General features: G+C 40.7%; 1 protein-coding gene across 6 annotated transcripts in view; it reads right to left on the bottom strand.

Moving 5' to 3' along the window:
• The window catches only part of CACNA2D1 (calcium voltage-gated channel auxiliary subunit alpha2delta 1), a 452,873-nt gene that overhangs the window by 376,456 nt on the left and 61,277 nt on the right, over positions 1–15,140 (bottom strand). For all 6 annotated transcript variants that reach the window (XM_044423417.1, XM_044423419.1, XM_044423424.1 and 3 more), the window contains one exon: positions 9,847–9,928. In XM_044423417.1, the coding sequence (XP_044279352.1) occupies positions 9,847–9,928 (82 nt within the window). The remainder of the gene's footprint in view (positions 1–9,846; positions 9,929–15,140) is intronic.

The raw sequence follows: 15,140 nt of genomic DNA, 5'->3' as shown, positions 1-15,140 counted from the left end.
TGGAGAAAACGATCCCTGTGCGTGCATGCCTGCCCCTGCCTCTCCACGCACGCGCGTGGCAGCCCGCACCCATCACCAGCACCTTTCAACTGGCCCCCTGTTCAAAAAGTTTGAGGACCTCCGTCTTCTAGTGTACTCCTTAACACATGAACAACAACAATTCTTAACTGTGCTAGTGTCAGGCCTTAAGATACCATAAGGATCTCCAAAGTTTTGCTACTGGAGAGCAACATGGCTGGGAAAAGTTGGGTTATACAGTTCAGGCTATTTTTGCTCTGTGTCAGTTTTTCATGCATGCATCTCAAGCTTGTTTCATCCCATCTTCTGCCAAGTTTTGAATATCATTTAAACATTCACATTTAAACTGTACACAATTGCCTATGAAATGGGGGTGGGGGAGGGAGTTGTACATTTCTCCAAAAGCTGAGAATTGCAAATTCATAGAATTCCACCATCTGAAGATGAATTGTGGTCTGTTCCTCATATGAGTCCAGGAAGGGTGGAACAGATCAGATTGCTTTAAAAAATGCATTGGGGATGAAATTCTCTAGCTTCCATAGTGAAAATCCCCTGCAGATCATATAATTCCCACTTCCCAAAATCACATAGCCTCCAACCTATCATAGGTAAAACTATCTCTCATGTCAATGGCTCTCGTGTACTTGAAACACCTCTGTTCCTGGAACAGGAATTGCTTTCTTCAGCAGTTCAACAAACAATTAACTGCAGCTGAAACTTCTTCTCTGCCTACCATAATCAATTTACTCTGATGCAGCCTAATTTGCACTGGCTCCTGGAACAGGGTATGCAAGAGTCAAATAACACATCCTACTAATCATGTTGGGATCCTGCTATATTTCTTTAGCTGTGCATGATCATGATTAAGGCTATGGTGTTCTGCAAAGCTCACACACCCATTTGTCTCCAGAATTCCCATAAGAAAAGGGTTTTTTATAAGGAAAAAAAGCCCCTCCATACCATCAAAACCACCCCACTTGGATTTCAAACTGGATCATGGTTTCTGTGTCTCCTCCAAAGCAAAAATAAGGGAAGAGAGAGAGATGCAGCTATTAGAGATACATTTAACGTGATGCTTGTTTTGACCTACAAAACTGTATGAGAAAGATTCTGCTTGGTATTTGCTGTCAATCCAAAGGGGAAAAAAATCAAAGATAATCCTAGAAAGGAATGGAAATGGTGGAAACACAGACACAGTAGGCGGAAGGGGTGGGGGGTCCTCACATTTCATGAAAACATGGAAGAGATGCTTCATTTAGGATTATGGAACAGGTTCATATAAAGTAGATGTATAATTCATGCTTTGGGTGTCTGCATTTTGTTTTTTCAACCAGTGCCCCAAAGGAAGAATTCACACATTTCCTCCACTGTAACATGCCTGACATTAGGCATGAAGCACAATTTAAATCATCAACAGCAAAAATTATAAGCATACAAGAAGGGATGATCAAGTCAGCCCTACGTCTGTTTTCCCCACATTGGAGAAATGTCTCAAGCTGTTTTCAGGGGAACCCCGGCAAGCTCAAATCAAATGTAGGGGCCTGCCCTCATTTGCCTGAGATACAAATTCTACTTTTGTCTGTATCTTGTGAGTCGTGAGCCATAGCCCCTCAGCAATTTTAAGTTTGACGTGATTAGACAGGAAAAGATTACATCCCACACAGTTTCTCTGTCATATACATGAAGTCTAAATAAAATGTCAGCTGTTTTCAAAGTACTCCATCTTCTTTATTATTTAAATTAAAATAAGCTTAAGGAGAGAAAGGAAAAGGCTCTCTAAGAAAAGCTGGAGCTTTCAGGGTGATGAGAAGGAACAGAGTTTTCTAAACAAGAATCACCAGGTATATAGATTGACCCTTTACAAGGCAGTCTTTTTCTATTACATTTTTGGGAAGTCAGGCTGAAAGATGGCACCTTGCCATGGCCACTCAATGAGGATGGAAACTAGATGTCCAAGAACTTTGTCTAATTCTTGCATTAGCTCTCATATCTGGAAGATACAAGTCTAATATGCAAACAGAAATTCACTTAATTTGTTTAATGTAACTTGAATGATAGGAGTGGCTTGCATTCAGCTAATAATATGTGAAATATCACAGTACAAAACAAGGGCTGGGTTCAGACAACATGATAAATCATGGTAGTTTTTTACAATTGTTGTCTGAACCAATTTGTGGTATTTCACCAAGGTATGTTTGAACTTTAGAAATCACAAGAAGTAAAAATGGTTTGTCTATGGCTTCTCTGAACTACCTGAAGCTTGTCGTGAAGTCTGATCATTAATTCCATGGTCCTAGTATGCAACCATCACAAAGTTCCTACAGGAGCCACTCCTGCCATCAAGTCTCTATGCACAGACCAATCAGAAAGAGGCAGACTACATAGACAGGTACTGATACACCTTGGGATTGAATTTCAAGATGGTGGCTGATGAGAAACCACAATAACAAAGAAGCTACACGAGTCTTTCAAGAAGCAGTTGGACAGTTGTCTGATCAGGATGGTGTAACAGGAATTGGACTCAATGGCCTTCTTGGCCCCTTCTGACCCATCTATTGTGTGATTTTGGGTAGATCATGGCAGAATATTGTGGTAAACACATAAGGTTGCTTCTCATGTTGTGTGAACCCAGCCATGAACTATACCTCTTACAGGTATCATAACCATATGGACGGGTTGTATGGCATTGCTCCTGCTGTCCCCAGGCCCTACCAGCCCCATATCAGGGGCAATATTTCTGTGGAGGGAGACTACTGTATACCCATAAGCTCTCTCCTTGATTTTGAGCCTTGCACAAATTCCAAATCACATTCAAAGTCCACACACATACAGCAGGCTCCCTAATTTCCACCCAAAATGTGGAAAGTGAGGAGCAGGGTGACACAACCCCAAGTGATGTCAATTCCACTGAGGCTAGGTATCCCCTGCCCAAGATAGTTTGGTGCCTGAGGCAAAGCAGGAAATGGGGACACCACCCATCCAAATCAAGGTCTGTTCCACCTAAAGCCAGCCATGCTTTTCTGCTCATGGGGCAGTAAATCCCACAAATGCATCTTGCTGTGCCCAACAGTAACAATACCATCAGAACTAATTCAGCAGCTAATTCTTTGCTGCCTTTTCACAGCTCCCCAAATCTAATGCCTGAGGCATCACTCAGCCTAACAGTAGGACTAGCCCAGTGGAAATTACCCTCAAAGGGCTGACTATCCCCTATTTGAATATGTTGGGCGAGGCAGGCGGCAAAGAAGCAATGAGATATATGATCCCTTCCTTGTCTGAAGTGTCATGTAATATTTCTGATTGCTTCCCAAGGCTCTAGAAGTAGTGCTCAAGAGTGTTGCTTCTTCATGACACTGTCACACACCCATACAAATTTTGTTTTATCTTTGTCTAAACCATATCAAAAAATCTGTTTTTCCCATGGCCATACTCAAAGTTCTATCAGTTACCCATACACTCACACACCCTTATTTTACAGGTGGCACCAGGATGGAGAAGCATCCGTAATCTTAAGAAGGCCCTCTGGTGCTAGGCCTCTAACCCCTTGTCCTGTGCCTTCCTTAACAAGACCATGTAATCATGGACAGAAACCCAGAAGCCACATTTATACCTTTTCCATGGTAGTAAGTTTTCACATTAATTACCTAAAGCATAGTGAAAGAGTGCTCACTTCTTTTGCAAGTTAGAGAACTGTCCTAAGAAGCAGCAAGACGATGTACAGATCATTCATGATTCCTTTTTCTTTGATTAAGATGCAATACTGGATGCATATGGAGATCAAACATTCCCACTGTACATGTAAAAATAAGAAGCACAAGTCACACACACACTTCTTCCATCACTGCTAGTTTGCAATGTCCAAAGCTGCCTGTAGCATCCTTTCTCTAAAATCTAATGTTCTTTTCACTCTATGTTTATCATCTGCAGACAGTTCACTGTATGCACTTGCTCCATTGCTCTGGGACTTCACCGGAATGCCTTAGGAATAACATGCCTGACTTGCTAACACAGCTCCGTATCAAAATGGATATAGAATCTGGGACTACTGTTGTATCCAATTAGCTTATTTTGTAAAAAATATTACATGGGGGGTATGGTTTCTCTCTTATGCTCTGAATTTTTTCCTTGCTACTGTGGTACAACTGGAGGAGTTTCTGTTCCCTTCAGGGATTTTGAAATTTCAGGGCCAAAGTACATTAAGGCAGACACAGTATAACTGCCAAAACCAATATTCTCATTTCGCATTCTCCAGACTCCTGCAACGTGTATTTTTATTTGCCCGTGACACTGTCACGTGTACATTTCCTTGCTCCCTGTTAGCGGTAGCCAATGATGTTGAGTTTGGATGGGGAAATCCATAATCCGACATCATAGTTAAATAAAACTACACATTACAGCAGAAGGCAGGGAACATGGAACAGGAAGGCCATTTTTGGGAGCTGCTCCATCTGTCATAACATAGCATTTTATCTTTTGGGATCTCCTTCTTCCCACCTAGAGGTATTATAGCAGCTGTGGGGTTCATTTCTGCCATTAAATGAAGAAAGAACGAAAAGTGCATGTTTCTGTCAGCCATCCTAGTCTTCTCCCCGAGTATACCAATGATAATGCATACAAGTACATCTCTTCCTATTTATCTGATGCTTCCACCACAAGGATATCCATGGTATTGCATATCTATGCAAGCATCCCATGCATCATGCATGGTGGATGGGAACATGGAAATTCCCAGCCTGCAAAGGACATTATGCCAAAGGTTCTGGATCTTAACCCCCATCATCCAATGAACATTTATTTAGTAAGTTGTTCAATCAGCTATGATCATCTAGCATAATACCATAACTCAGCCCACACTGTACCATCTCATGGGACACTTTGCTCTCAGCAAGATATATTATGTTCCTGCCATTCCTGTGATCTACCAAACATGCAATTCTATTACCTAACCCTGCAGTGGATGGTAGTAATCAATTTACACTACTGTGGAAGCTCACAAACAAACTGCTTCAAGAGGAGACAGTGTAGGCTTATCGATAATATTTCATGCCATATCAACCTTATCTTCTGTTGTCTCCGAGTTAGTGGCTTCAAAGAACTTGGGGATGCTATTGACATAGCATATTTTGAATCCTCACGTTGTTGTGATGATAAAATGAGGAGAACCGTGTCTGCTACTCTAAGCTATCAGGAGAAAAAGTATGAGAAAAATGCCTTTAATAGACTAGAGCACACTGTAGAACACAACAGCCTAATCTAGGCCACTTCAAATTTTCAGGTAAGAGCTACTCTCCACTGAATAAATATGACAGATGTTACAGAAAGGAGCTGCTTTCTCCTTTTTCAACCATCCACGCTGATTCTTCTCTTTAGTGCCATTCAACAGAAGACAGGCGAAAAGTTTTGTGCTTGTGACTTTTACACTCATTTTCCATGTTTTAAATATGGCAGGCATACCAGTCAAATTGTATACACATGGACTAATTTTTCAGAAAAGAAGAAAAACTGCGTAAGACGTGTCCTTTCACTATCTGCTGCACTGTGAAAGGGCAAGAGGTGCCTGAGTAGCTGCTAGACCATCTTCCCACATACTTTGCTGCTGCCCAAAGAGGCTACCAGGTTGTAAAGACCTAAGGAAGAAAAGTGAGGAGCAGTATGAGGGGACAGCGTACAGGACAGTCTTTCCCAGCTTGCTGCCCTCCAGATGTGTTGGAACAACAGCTTCCATTATCCCTAGATAGCATTACCACTGGTCCTCCTGGTTTTGGATGCTGGTTTTTGGTGTCCTTTATCTCTTGATCCCTTAACTTTGTCTTGTGATTGAACCACCACACTACCAAATATGACTCTGCTTTTAAGAGTGCATTTCTGCTACCTTCTCTGTTTTGACGATGGCTTCACCTCAGTCTTTCTTCTGGAAACCCCCTTCTAATCCCCTTCACCACTGCTTGCATGTCAACTACTTCTGCCTCTTAAACTCATCCCATACAGGACCGATAGCACTGTGCTTGACTATCAGTCTGCCTAATTGAAACACAGAAACAGAGCGAGTCAGAAAGGGCCTCCCGGACCATCTAGTCTGACCTCCAGCTCCAGCCGGCTCTGCTCACGACATGCCCACCCTGCTTGTTGGATTTTCCTTTTTATTTGTTTCGCACAGGCTCTGACCAAGCTATAGTAGGCTGTTATAATAACGAAGGGTCCAATATTTAGAATAAATTGATAGCAAAAAAGTAATCAGCCAAAAAGCTGTCTTGATTAAACCTGGCAGAAGATCCAAATGATTTTAATACAATTACTCACAAAAACAGCCAACAGCAAACATGATTTTAAAAGAAGCACTTCTTCTTGTCTCTCACTCACATCTCATTTGGAATGCTTATTCTTATTGTTATTAATATACTTTCAGCCCAGCTTTATACATATTTTCATTTTATAGTCACTCACATTATTATTCCAATCAATTGATATTTATATTGCATTTCACACTGCCAAACCTTTCCTCCAGACAGTGTTCCCTAATAAATCATAAGACTGCATCTTGTCCTGCACTTTATTATTCCAAAATGTGATGAAAACAGACAACTTTTAAATTAAACTTTCATTTCTCTGCCCCTCTCTAATTATAATAATGTTTGTGAGCTTCAACATAAATTCCGGTTCCCAGACTCTCACAATCCATTTCTTATTGAAAGGGTGTCTTTTTATTTCCATTTATAATTGATTGCAGTTCTCATAGTCATTAGCAAGTTAATGATCATTTCACACTCTTCCTAAGGTACCTCATTCTTTATATATCCAAAAAGAACAACAGATGGTTCATACCTCAGATTATCATTATTAGATCCTATCATTTCATTATTCCTTGCTATCCTTTCTCAAAAGAACTTAATATTTCTTAATTAAGGACAATCTCAAAAGATATGTTCTCTGCTTTCACACATCTGCATTTCCAACATCTGTACTTGGATATGTATGACTCAATATTTTTGATGTCAGGGACCATCTAAAAATGAGCTTATTAAAACTCACCTTTAGATTATACCTGATTTCTTAGTTTCCAGTTTCTTGCTCCCAGATCCATTTCAGGGACTATAGTGAAAATTTGTGATCTAAATCTCTATATTGTTTTTCACTAGTGTGCAAATTTTATATTAGTTGATCAAGTAAAATCTCATATGATCAGATCAGATAGAAATTTCTTAAGCTGAAATGTCTTAGACTTGCCACCCTAATGGGAAATCTTCATAACAAGAGTGGGGCAGTTGTCCTACTTGCCACCCATCAGACTGTGCATCACAAAACAATGGCATCTAATGCAACGCAAGAGGCAAATTTAAACGTATCAGCTACTTGAAAAGCAATTTCCTTGAGAACAAGTTTCATCAAACCTAGTGAAAAACATCTTGATGTATGTATACACAATGCTAACAATTGGTTCCACATAGTGGCTAGAAGACAAACCTACAAATCATGTTCCCCAGCAACTGGCACATTTAGGCACTCTGCCTCTGATACTGAAGATGGCCTATAGCCATTGGGACTGGTAGAACTGGATATCATTATCTTCCGTGGATTTCTCCAATGGAAGTACAGTAATACAACCGCATAAAATATTTCAAGTGTGGTTGCATCATAAACTTCTACAGGGACAATATAATGCTGGCAGCTTTTTATTTCTTTTGTAACCAATCCAACAGCGTGGAGTTTAGCTTTTCCACAGCAGCTACAGACTCAGATAACATTTCCAGTGACCTGTCCACCAAAACCACCAGATCTCTCTCTCTCCCTTTTGGTCTCTGCCTGCTCAGATGCCATGAGCTCATGCATGAAGCATTGGTTAGATTGGGTTGGGTTGGGCTGGTTTGCTCATGAAGAATCACTCATAATTTGGGGTCAGCAAATTTGGCCAGCTCATTGTTTGCTCCTAATTCCAATTATTTATGAACATATTTTATCTTATCTAAGGTAGCTGTTTTCCAGGAAGGAAATCTTGAGAGTTGGTGGGACCTTCTTGCTCACAGCTTCCATTCTTAAACACTAAGCCACAACAGCTCAAATTTAATGGAATATTAGAAAAGAAAAACACTGCAAAAACACATTAAGAGTGCAATCACGTGAATATTTATTTAAGAAGCAAATCCCTACGATTAAATCCTAACATTTGGTATACACGGGTTGTGTCCTATCCTCTGCAAAGAAAGAAGTTATTTCATGGAATTAAGTGTTTCTAATATCCTTTGTATTAAAGGATCTCTAGAGCAAAACTATATGTCTCCTTAAGAAAAACAGGGTATCTAAGGAAGACTTGCTGGGTTGGGAGTCTTGACTACAGCTAATCCCTTTCCTCAAGCGTTATTTTCCCACCTACCCCTTTTTCAGTAGCTGTTTACAGCATGTCACATTTAGTAGGCAGGAAGTATAATGCAAAGAGTTCTGCTGCTGTGAGAGGCAATAAAAAGCCCATGCCTTTTGCACCTGATTAAATATTAGCTTTTTTTGAACAATAAGCAAGTCTGACTAAACAAAGTCAGCTGACAGTAAGTCAATTAATGAATATGCAGTGACCTTCCTTATCAAGTTATGTCGGAGAAAAATATAACTAGAAGATCTGTGAAGTGCTCCAGGCCAATCTCTGCATATAGCACACAATCCATTAATTTCCTGAAATTTTAGTTCCTTTTCTTGAAAGAGAAGGCTTCCAAATCTGTTTTTGCCTTCAAGGTCTGTGCAGAAAGTGAAAAAACTTCAGCACTGGTGTGTAAAAGGCTCAAAATGACCATTCAATCCCTTCAATTTATTTATTATTTTTATTTATTAAAAGCTTTTCTAACCCATTCACTACAAACATCTTGGAACAGCTTACAATAAATTCCTTTCCTTTCCTTCAATTCCTTTCAGTTCCTCTCCTAAGCCCATGATGGCCCTCATCTTCAGGAATATATCCAGTTTTAAACTCAGGCTAGAACTTTAAAGCAATCAGAACATACAGTTACTATATGCTCACAGACAGTGTTGTCTTCTCTTCAACCTGAGCCATTGAGTACAACTTACCATTAATACCATAATGCTTTGTTTCCCTGCCACCCAGAATTGGCTCCTGCTGACAGAACAGGGAAGCACCCAAGTCCCACATTCACAATAATGCCTGGCCTAACTTCTGTCTTAAGGAGTCACCATCTCTCACCATGTGATCGATCATACAGTGCCACAGAGATCCCACGGCCCCTCTTTGGCTCCTGCAATGCAGCCCTGGCACAAGGGGAGCAGCTTCCATTGCCAGTAAAGCTTTGCTCAGAATAGCACACCCAGCTCCTAACACTTTGTTCCCCCCAAAAAACTCCAGGGCAGAATATGATTTTCCACTAATGAGTAGACCCCTGTTCATAGATCATTTAGTAAATGGTCCTCTATTCTGTTGATAAAAATGTGAACCTAAGTGTACATTATTATTATTATAATTTGCAGCCCTCCTCAAAGTGCTTTTTCCAAGAAATGTTCAGAGGATGGCAAGAAGTGAGAAGCCCTTTCAGTGGTGGCCTCCAGCCATGATATGCTCTCTCCATTTGGTGTCCACACTGTCCTCTTTTTGGTTCCACTGTCTTCTGGTCTCAGGCATATCAAGGCATACGATGGACTTTTTATTTAGCAGTTGTTTTGGTTATGGTTTTATGCAGTTTTGACATTTTTAATGGAAATTCTCCTCGTTATTTTATTTTTGGCATTTTTAAGTAAGTCTCCTTGGCTCTTTTCAAAGATAAAAATGACTAGGCTGTAACAGCAACAACAACACCTCATAGCTACATTGAAGCCTCTGGAATTGACACTTACTTGAGCAAGTTCGTCTACCCCACTCGCTGTTCTCACCAGTCTCACTAGGTCTTCTTGCATCTTATCCACCCACCGCTTTATCCTACAGAAATAAAAGAAGAAGGTGTGATAAGAACAACACAGAAGAGAGAAAAAGAGACGTCCCATCAGATCAGATCAATGGAAAATCACTGTGAAGATCACAAGTGTAAATACAGGCTGACAGATTATTTTCTGTGTGGCAAATTGATGCTGAAGTCCCTTTGATATTGCTGTGAATCTGTTCAAGTCACACTTTTCCACTCCATTCCCTTGCTTGGTCACTCTCACAGAAACTTTTCATGTCATTTTTTCAGGTTTAACTTGGATAAGAGAAGCTACATGCTAACTCCCTAACCCTGAAAAAGGATGCTAAGAGATAACAAGCTACTTGATAATGCCAAGCTGTCTCATGTTTTAACATTTGCCCAGCTCATGTCAACAAAACATGTCGGACTTCCTGGATAACAGTCAGCAATGCTCAACTGTAAAAGTGATGGCATCCAAATAGTTTCATTCCTTGCACAAGCCCTTCACAGTCTTACACATGAGAATTGCTCAGCCAGCTCAGGCCCAGGATCAGTCTACCATATATACTGGCGTATAAGACAGCCCGAGACCAGAACTAGTGAAGCAAAAATTGGGGGTCACATTTTTTTTCTAGAGATAGTCACTGTTTTTTTCTAGTAATACATCCATATATACTGGAGTATAAGAGGACCCTTGAAACCGGAAATTGGACTTTGAAAGTAAAATTGAAAGCAAAAATTTGGGGTCATGTTATATGCCCAACATATGACACACGCCAGAGAAAACAGCCCAAAATATTGATCTCGTTTTATATATGAGTTTCCTTATACACCAATATATACTTTAGTTGCAATCCAGTATTACATTTTAAGGGTGGCTAGCCGTGCATTATAAGGAACTTCCTAAACCATGACACAAACAGGCTATGTTTGCCCCAGCATCCAAAAGTACACTTTCTCTTACGGAATCTCCTCCTATTTACTTGCTTACTACATTTTTATGCATCCAAGGCTGTGAAAATAAAAGCCCTAAATTAAATGTACATGGTTTTAAGCCTTCAAAGGCACTTCTAATAATCTGTCCTATTACTATTCTACTAATGTACTCTAATAATATTAATCTCCTTGGACTGCTCTAATTTGTAGGATCAGAAAAGCAGAAGAAAAAATTATCCATTCTTTGCAGTATTCATACTTATATAAGCTAAAAATTAATCAAAATTCTCAAGAAGTTGGCCCAACCCATTGATCCTTTTTCAGACAGAGGCAAAGCAGAACAGTGCATGATATACTAAAATGTAGCCCCATCATAATTTTATATAATGGCATTAAAACACTTATCATTTCAGTTTAGCTCTGTGCAGGTCTTACAAATACAGTGGCTCACGAACTTAATCTGTTCCAGGACTCTAGTCATGACCCAAATTCGTTGTGAGTCAAGTTAAATTTCCCCATATGGTTCAATATAAATAAGGTTAATCCATTCTGTACCTTTTTTTTTAATCAGAACAATGTGAAGAAACAAAGTGACAAAGAACAACAAAGATTGCAGCCATCTCCCCCCCCCCCACACACACACACACTGAGCATGAGCTCAGCCATCTCCCCATGTTCCCCAGCACGACTGCGATCGTGCCCCTCATCCCGGCACGCCCATCATCCCAGCACGCTTGGGGGAGGGGGAGACGGGCACGAACACGGGCATGCTGGGGGGGAGAGACAAGTGCGATCGTGCTGGGGGGGAGATGGCGGTTGCTCCTGCAGGAAAGACTGGCATGATTGCGGCCATCTCCCCCCCTGCCCCCAGCATGATCGCAGCCATCTCCCCCACTCGGGGGGATGGGAAGATGGCCACAATCACAGTCACCACCCAATTGAGAGTTCACAACCTGAGTCAAAATTTTTATGAAATTTTTGTTCGCGACCCGATTTGGTCTTGAACTGAGGCGTTCATGAGGCAAGGTATCACTGCAATGAAAACAAATGAGAGGATTGAAAAATAGAGTCCACATGGGCTAGTACATGCATAGCCATGTTTGTGGAGTCACTGGGGATCATCCAGTTGTCCAGCAACAGTAGCCAGCTCTTTGAATGGCTCACAAACTCTGGGAGTGAAGGAGGAGGCAGGACTGATGGAAAGAAGAAAAGCCCCATCGCTTGATACTGTGGTGGGAAAAGTGTGAGAAGAACTGAGTGAAAAGGGTTCCAGAAGGGTAACTGGGCAGAAGAGATAATAAAGGGTATGAGAATAGTGACAACGAATGAATAGTGGGCTCACTAGCAGGTCAAAGAAGCACAGGAAGCTAAAAGAGACTTTCCAGTAGGGTTTGTTGAAGCCAGGAAAACATAAAGACTTCTCAGTTCCATAGCAAACTTTGTACCAGATCATTCTAAGTCTACAACTAATTTGTGTCTGGCATCATTGAGTAAATAACCTCTCTAATTCTATAGCTGCTTACCTGCTGCTCTGGGGCAGTCACCCAAATCCTGCATCTGTTTACCTGCTCTGTGGATCTACATCCTGATACTTACCTGTATTGCACTGTGGAATTCCATCCTGGCCTTATTTACTCTGTCATCTAGCTAGTATCCATTCTAGTCTTGCAGCTATTTACCTTACTCTATGAGCACCCATCTGGATCCTGTAACCACTTACTAGTACTATTCTGGGGACTTTCCAGCTTAACCTAGAGCAATTAATAGCAAACCCTAAAAAGTGACCCTGATCCTTCATGGGATCTTACAAGAATCAATACAATTGATAGCTGCTGGATTTACATGCTTGCATTATTCCTTTGGGATGAAGACTCTGGGAAATGTGATTCCTGGGGGAGGAGGGAATACCCCACATGACAATATGTCCACTTCACACTTAATATTTTAAAAAGCCTTCATAGGGCTTTTCTTTCTTAACCATTTCTAACCCTTTATTTGCCTTTGAACAATGAGTGGACATTTTCCAAGATCTGTCCACCATGTCGACAGGTTCTCTTTCCTGGACAATAACAGCTAATTCAAACCCCATCAACTTACAGATAAAGTTGGGATTCCTTCACTATGGTTTATGGAGCACAACAGTAAACCACATATAAATAAATCCAAACATTACTACTGGATACTGTTCATTTGGTAAAAAGCCAGCCATGAATTTTCTAAACTTGTCCAAGAGGAGTGACCTGAAACTTTTGCTTGTTAATTAATGGCAATTCAAGGAGGGCTGTTGCATGTTGATTAGAGAACACATACAATTATAGTTGAAAATGAATATGAATATTTTGGTAATAAAATAAAGGTATTTGCAGATTCCTTTCCCATTTATAAAATTCTAATGGATAGCTCATCTGCATTCGAACTACATCTGAACTGTGTAGGAGTTTCTAGCAGACATGTGCTGCTTCTCATAAGTGTTTCTAAAATACCAAACTTTCTTTTGGGATACATTTATTGAATTTTTTTTAAATGCTCATTAAATGATCATGCACCACTTGAACTCAGGGGGATTAAAATGCTCTTCATCAGAATGCCAAGCTTCCTCTAGAATCAAGGAAAGAACAATAAAGAAGAGGAAGCTAAGGATCCCGTTGCTTTCATGTGTCAAGAGAGAAAAATAGGAGGGGAAGGAAAAACAAGAACCCTCTGGGCACCCAAATGCTTGTCTGGTGTTTCGTTCAATGCTAGCCTGTGGTGTATATCTGCCTGACAGCTGCTCATGGTCAGAGTTTATTTAACAACAAGAATAATGTCACACCAAACGTGAAGTCTGGGGCCTTAAGGAGACAAGCACTATGTTCCTAGCTGCTCTTTAGAATATCAGCTAAACAAAGGTTCAGGCAAAGGGGATTTTTCCCTCCTGTCTGTTCAAGTGGAACATTAAACTGCAATGAAAGCCACGTCAAAAGAAAGAAAATCCATAAGATTCACTTTCCAGGGCAGAGAGAGATGACACATTAAAATGACCAAAAAACCAAAAACCCTACTACACAATGCAAAGCTGGTAACCAGGGCCCCTTGCAAGTTAGAAACAAGTTAAAAGGAAAAGTACATGGAGATCTTTTTCAGTCTTCCCAACTCAGTGGCATCTGGATGAGTTGGAGGACTGTTCTCATCCCCACTCATTTGGGGATTAATCATGACAGGATTTCAGGAGGATGTCCTAAAATATGCATGAAAATACTGGGCACAGAAACAGAAAGAAGAAACACAGGCTCACTCACTCACATCCAAAAAGAGATTTATCATACTCAAACATGAAAGACAACGGTCTAAATTAGATGGGCATTTGTTTGTCTATCAAAATGCTCCACAGCTTGCAAAAAGGGACTGGTGTTTATTGTGCAGCTTTGTTTTGTTTTTGTTTCTTAACTGATTGAGCAAAATAACCTTACTCACAATCATACATTCTCACTGAAAGTTAGCAAGCATGAGCACAGAGACATCATTTCAGATATTCAAGGGTGAGAAAGAATATTACATAACAAAATATAACAGGGGCAGCCAGGTTTAAAGAGCCACTTTTTGATCTTTACATTTCACTTCTTCTTTCCCAATTAAGATTAATGAAGCACATATTATGAATCTCAAGGAAATTTTCTGTTTTATACCGGTTTCTGATTCACTTCTGGACTCTCTTCATTGTCCTAGTTTTAAATTTTAAAGCCCTTCATGGCCTGGAATCAACCAAAATGCCTATCAGCTGGAGCCCACAGGCCAGCTGATGTGAGGCCAGCCGTCACCACATGCTCCTTCATTCTTGCAGCTACTATGAATGGTTGCAATCGAATGCACGAAGCAAAGCTAAAAGGTTGCCCATGGGGATACAGCCATATTTTGACTGATTGTCACAACTACTTGGAAAGAAAAGAAAATTTTAAACACTGTGGAACAAGCCACCAGGATTCATTGGTTCAAGCCATGCACATAGTCTGGCAGTAAGCATCCAGTTATCTAGGACTGAGGATGGAGGAGGAATGGAGGCCCATCTGACAGGACCATGAGTCAATAAGGGTAGTCCAACACAGCTAGCATGGAACGGAACCTCTGCAGCAATGGCTGGATGGCATCAAGAGGAGGCTATGAAGTTCTGGAAGAAGAGGGCGGACCAAGACAGAAAGGAAAGGTATGTCTCATTTGCAGTCACCTGCTCTGGTCCCCTTGGATGCCGAACATGGAACTTCCCAACAGAAAGAGATGGCGGGATATCCAGACCTGGGTTTAATATCTTGCGGGGGAACAGCAGATACACCTTAG

The sequence above is a fragment of the Varanus komodoensis genome, unplaced genomic scaffold (genome assembly GCF_004798865.1).
Source record: "Varanus komodoensis strain SLA01 unplaced genomic scaffold, ASM479886v1 scaffold13_3, whole genome shotgun sequence".
Lineage (NCBI taxonomy): Eukaryota > Metazoa > Chordata > Lepidosauria > Squamata > Varanidae > Varanus > Varanus komodoensis.
The sequence above is the reverse complement of the archived record's forward strand: the minus strand, read 5'-3'. Positions and strand labels throughout refer to the sequence as shown.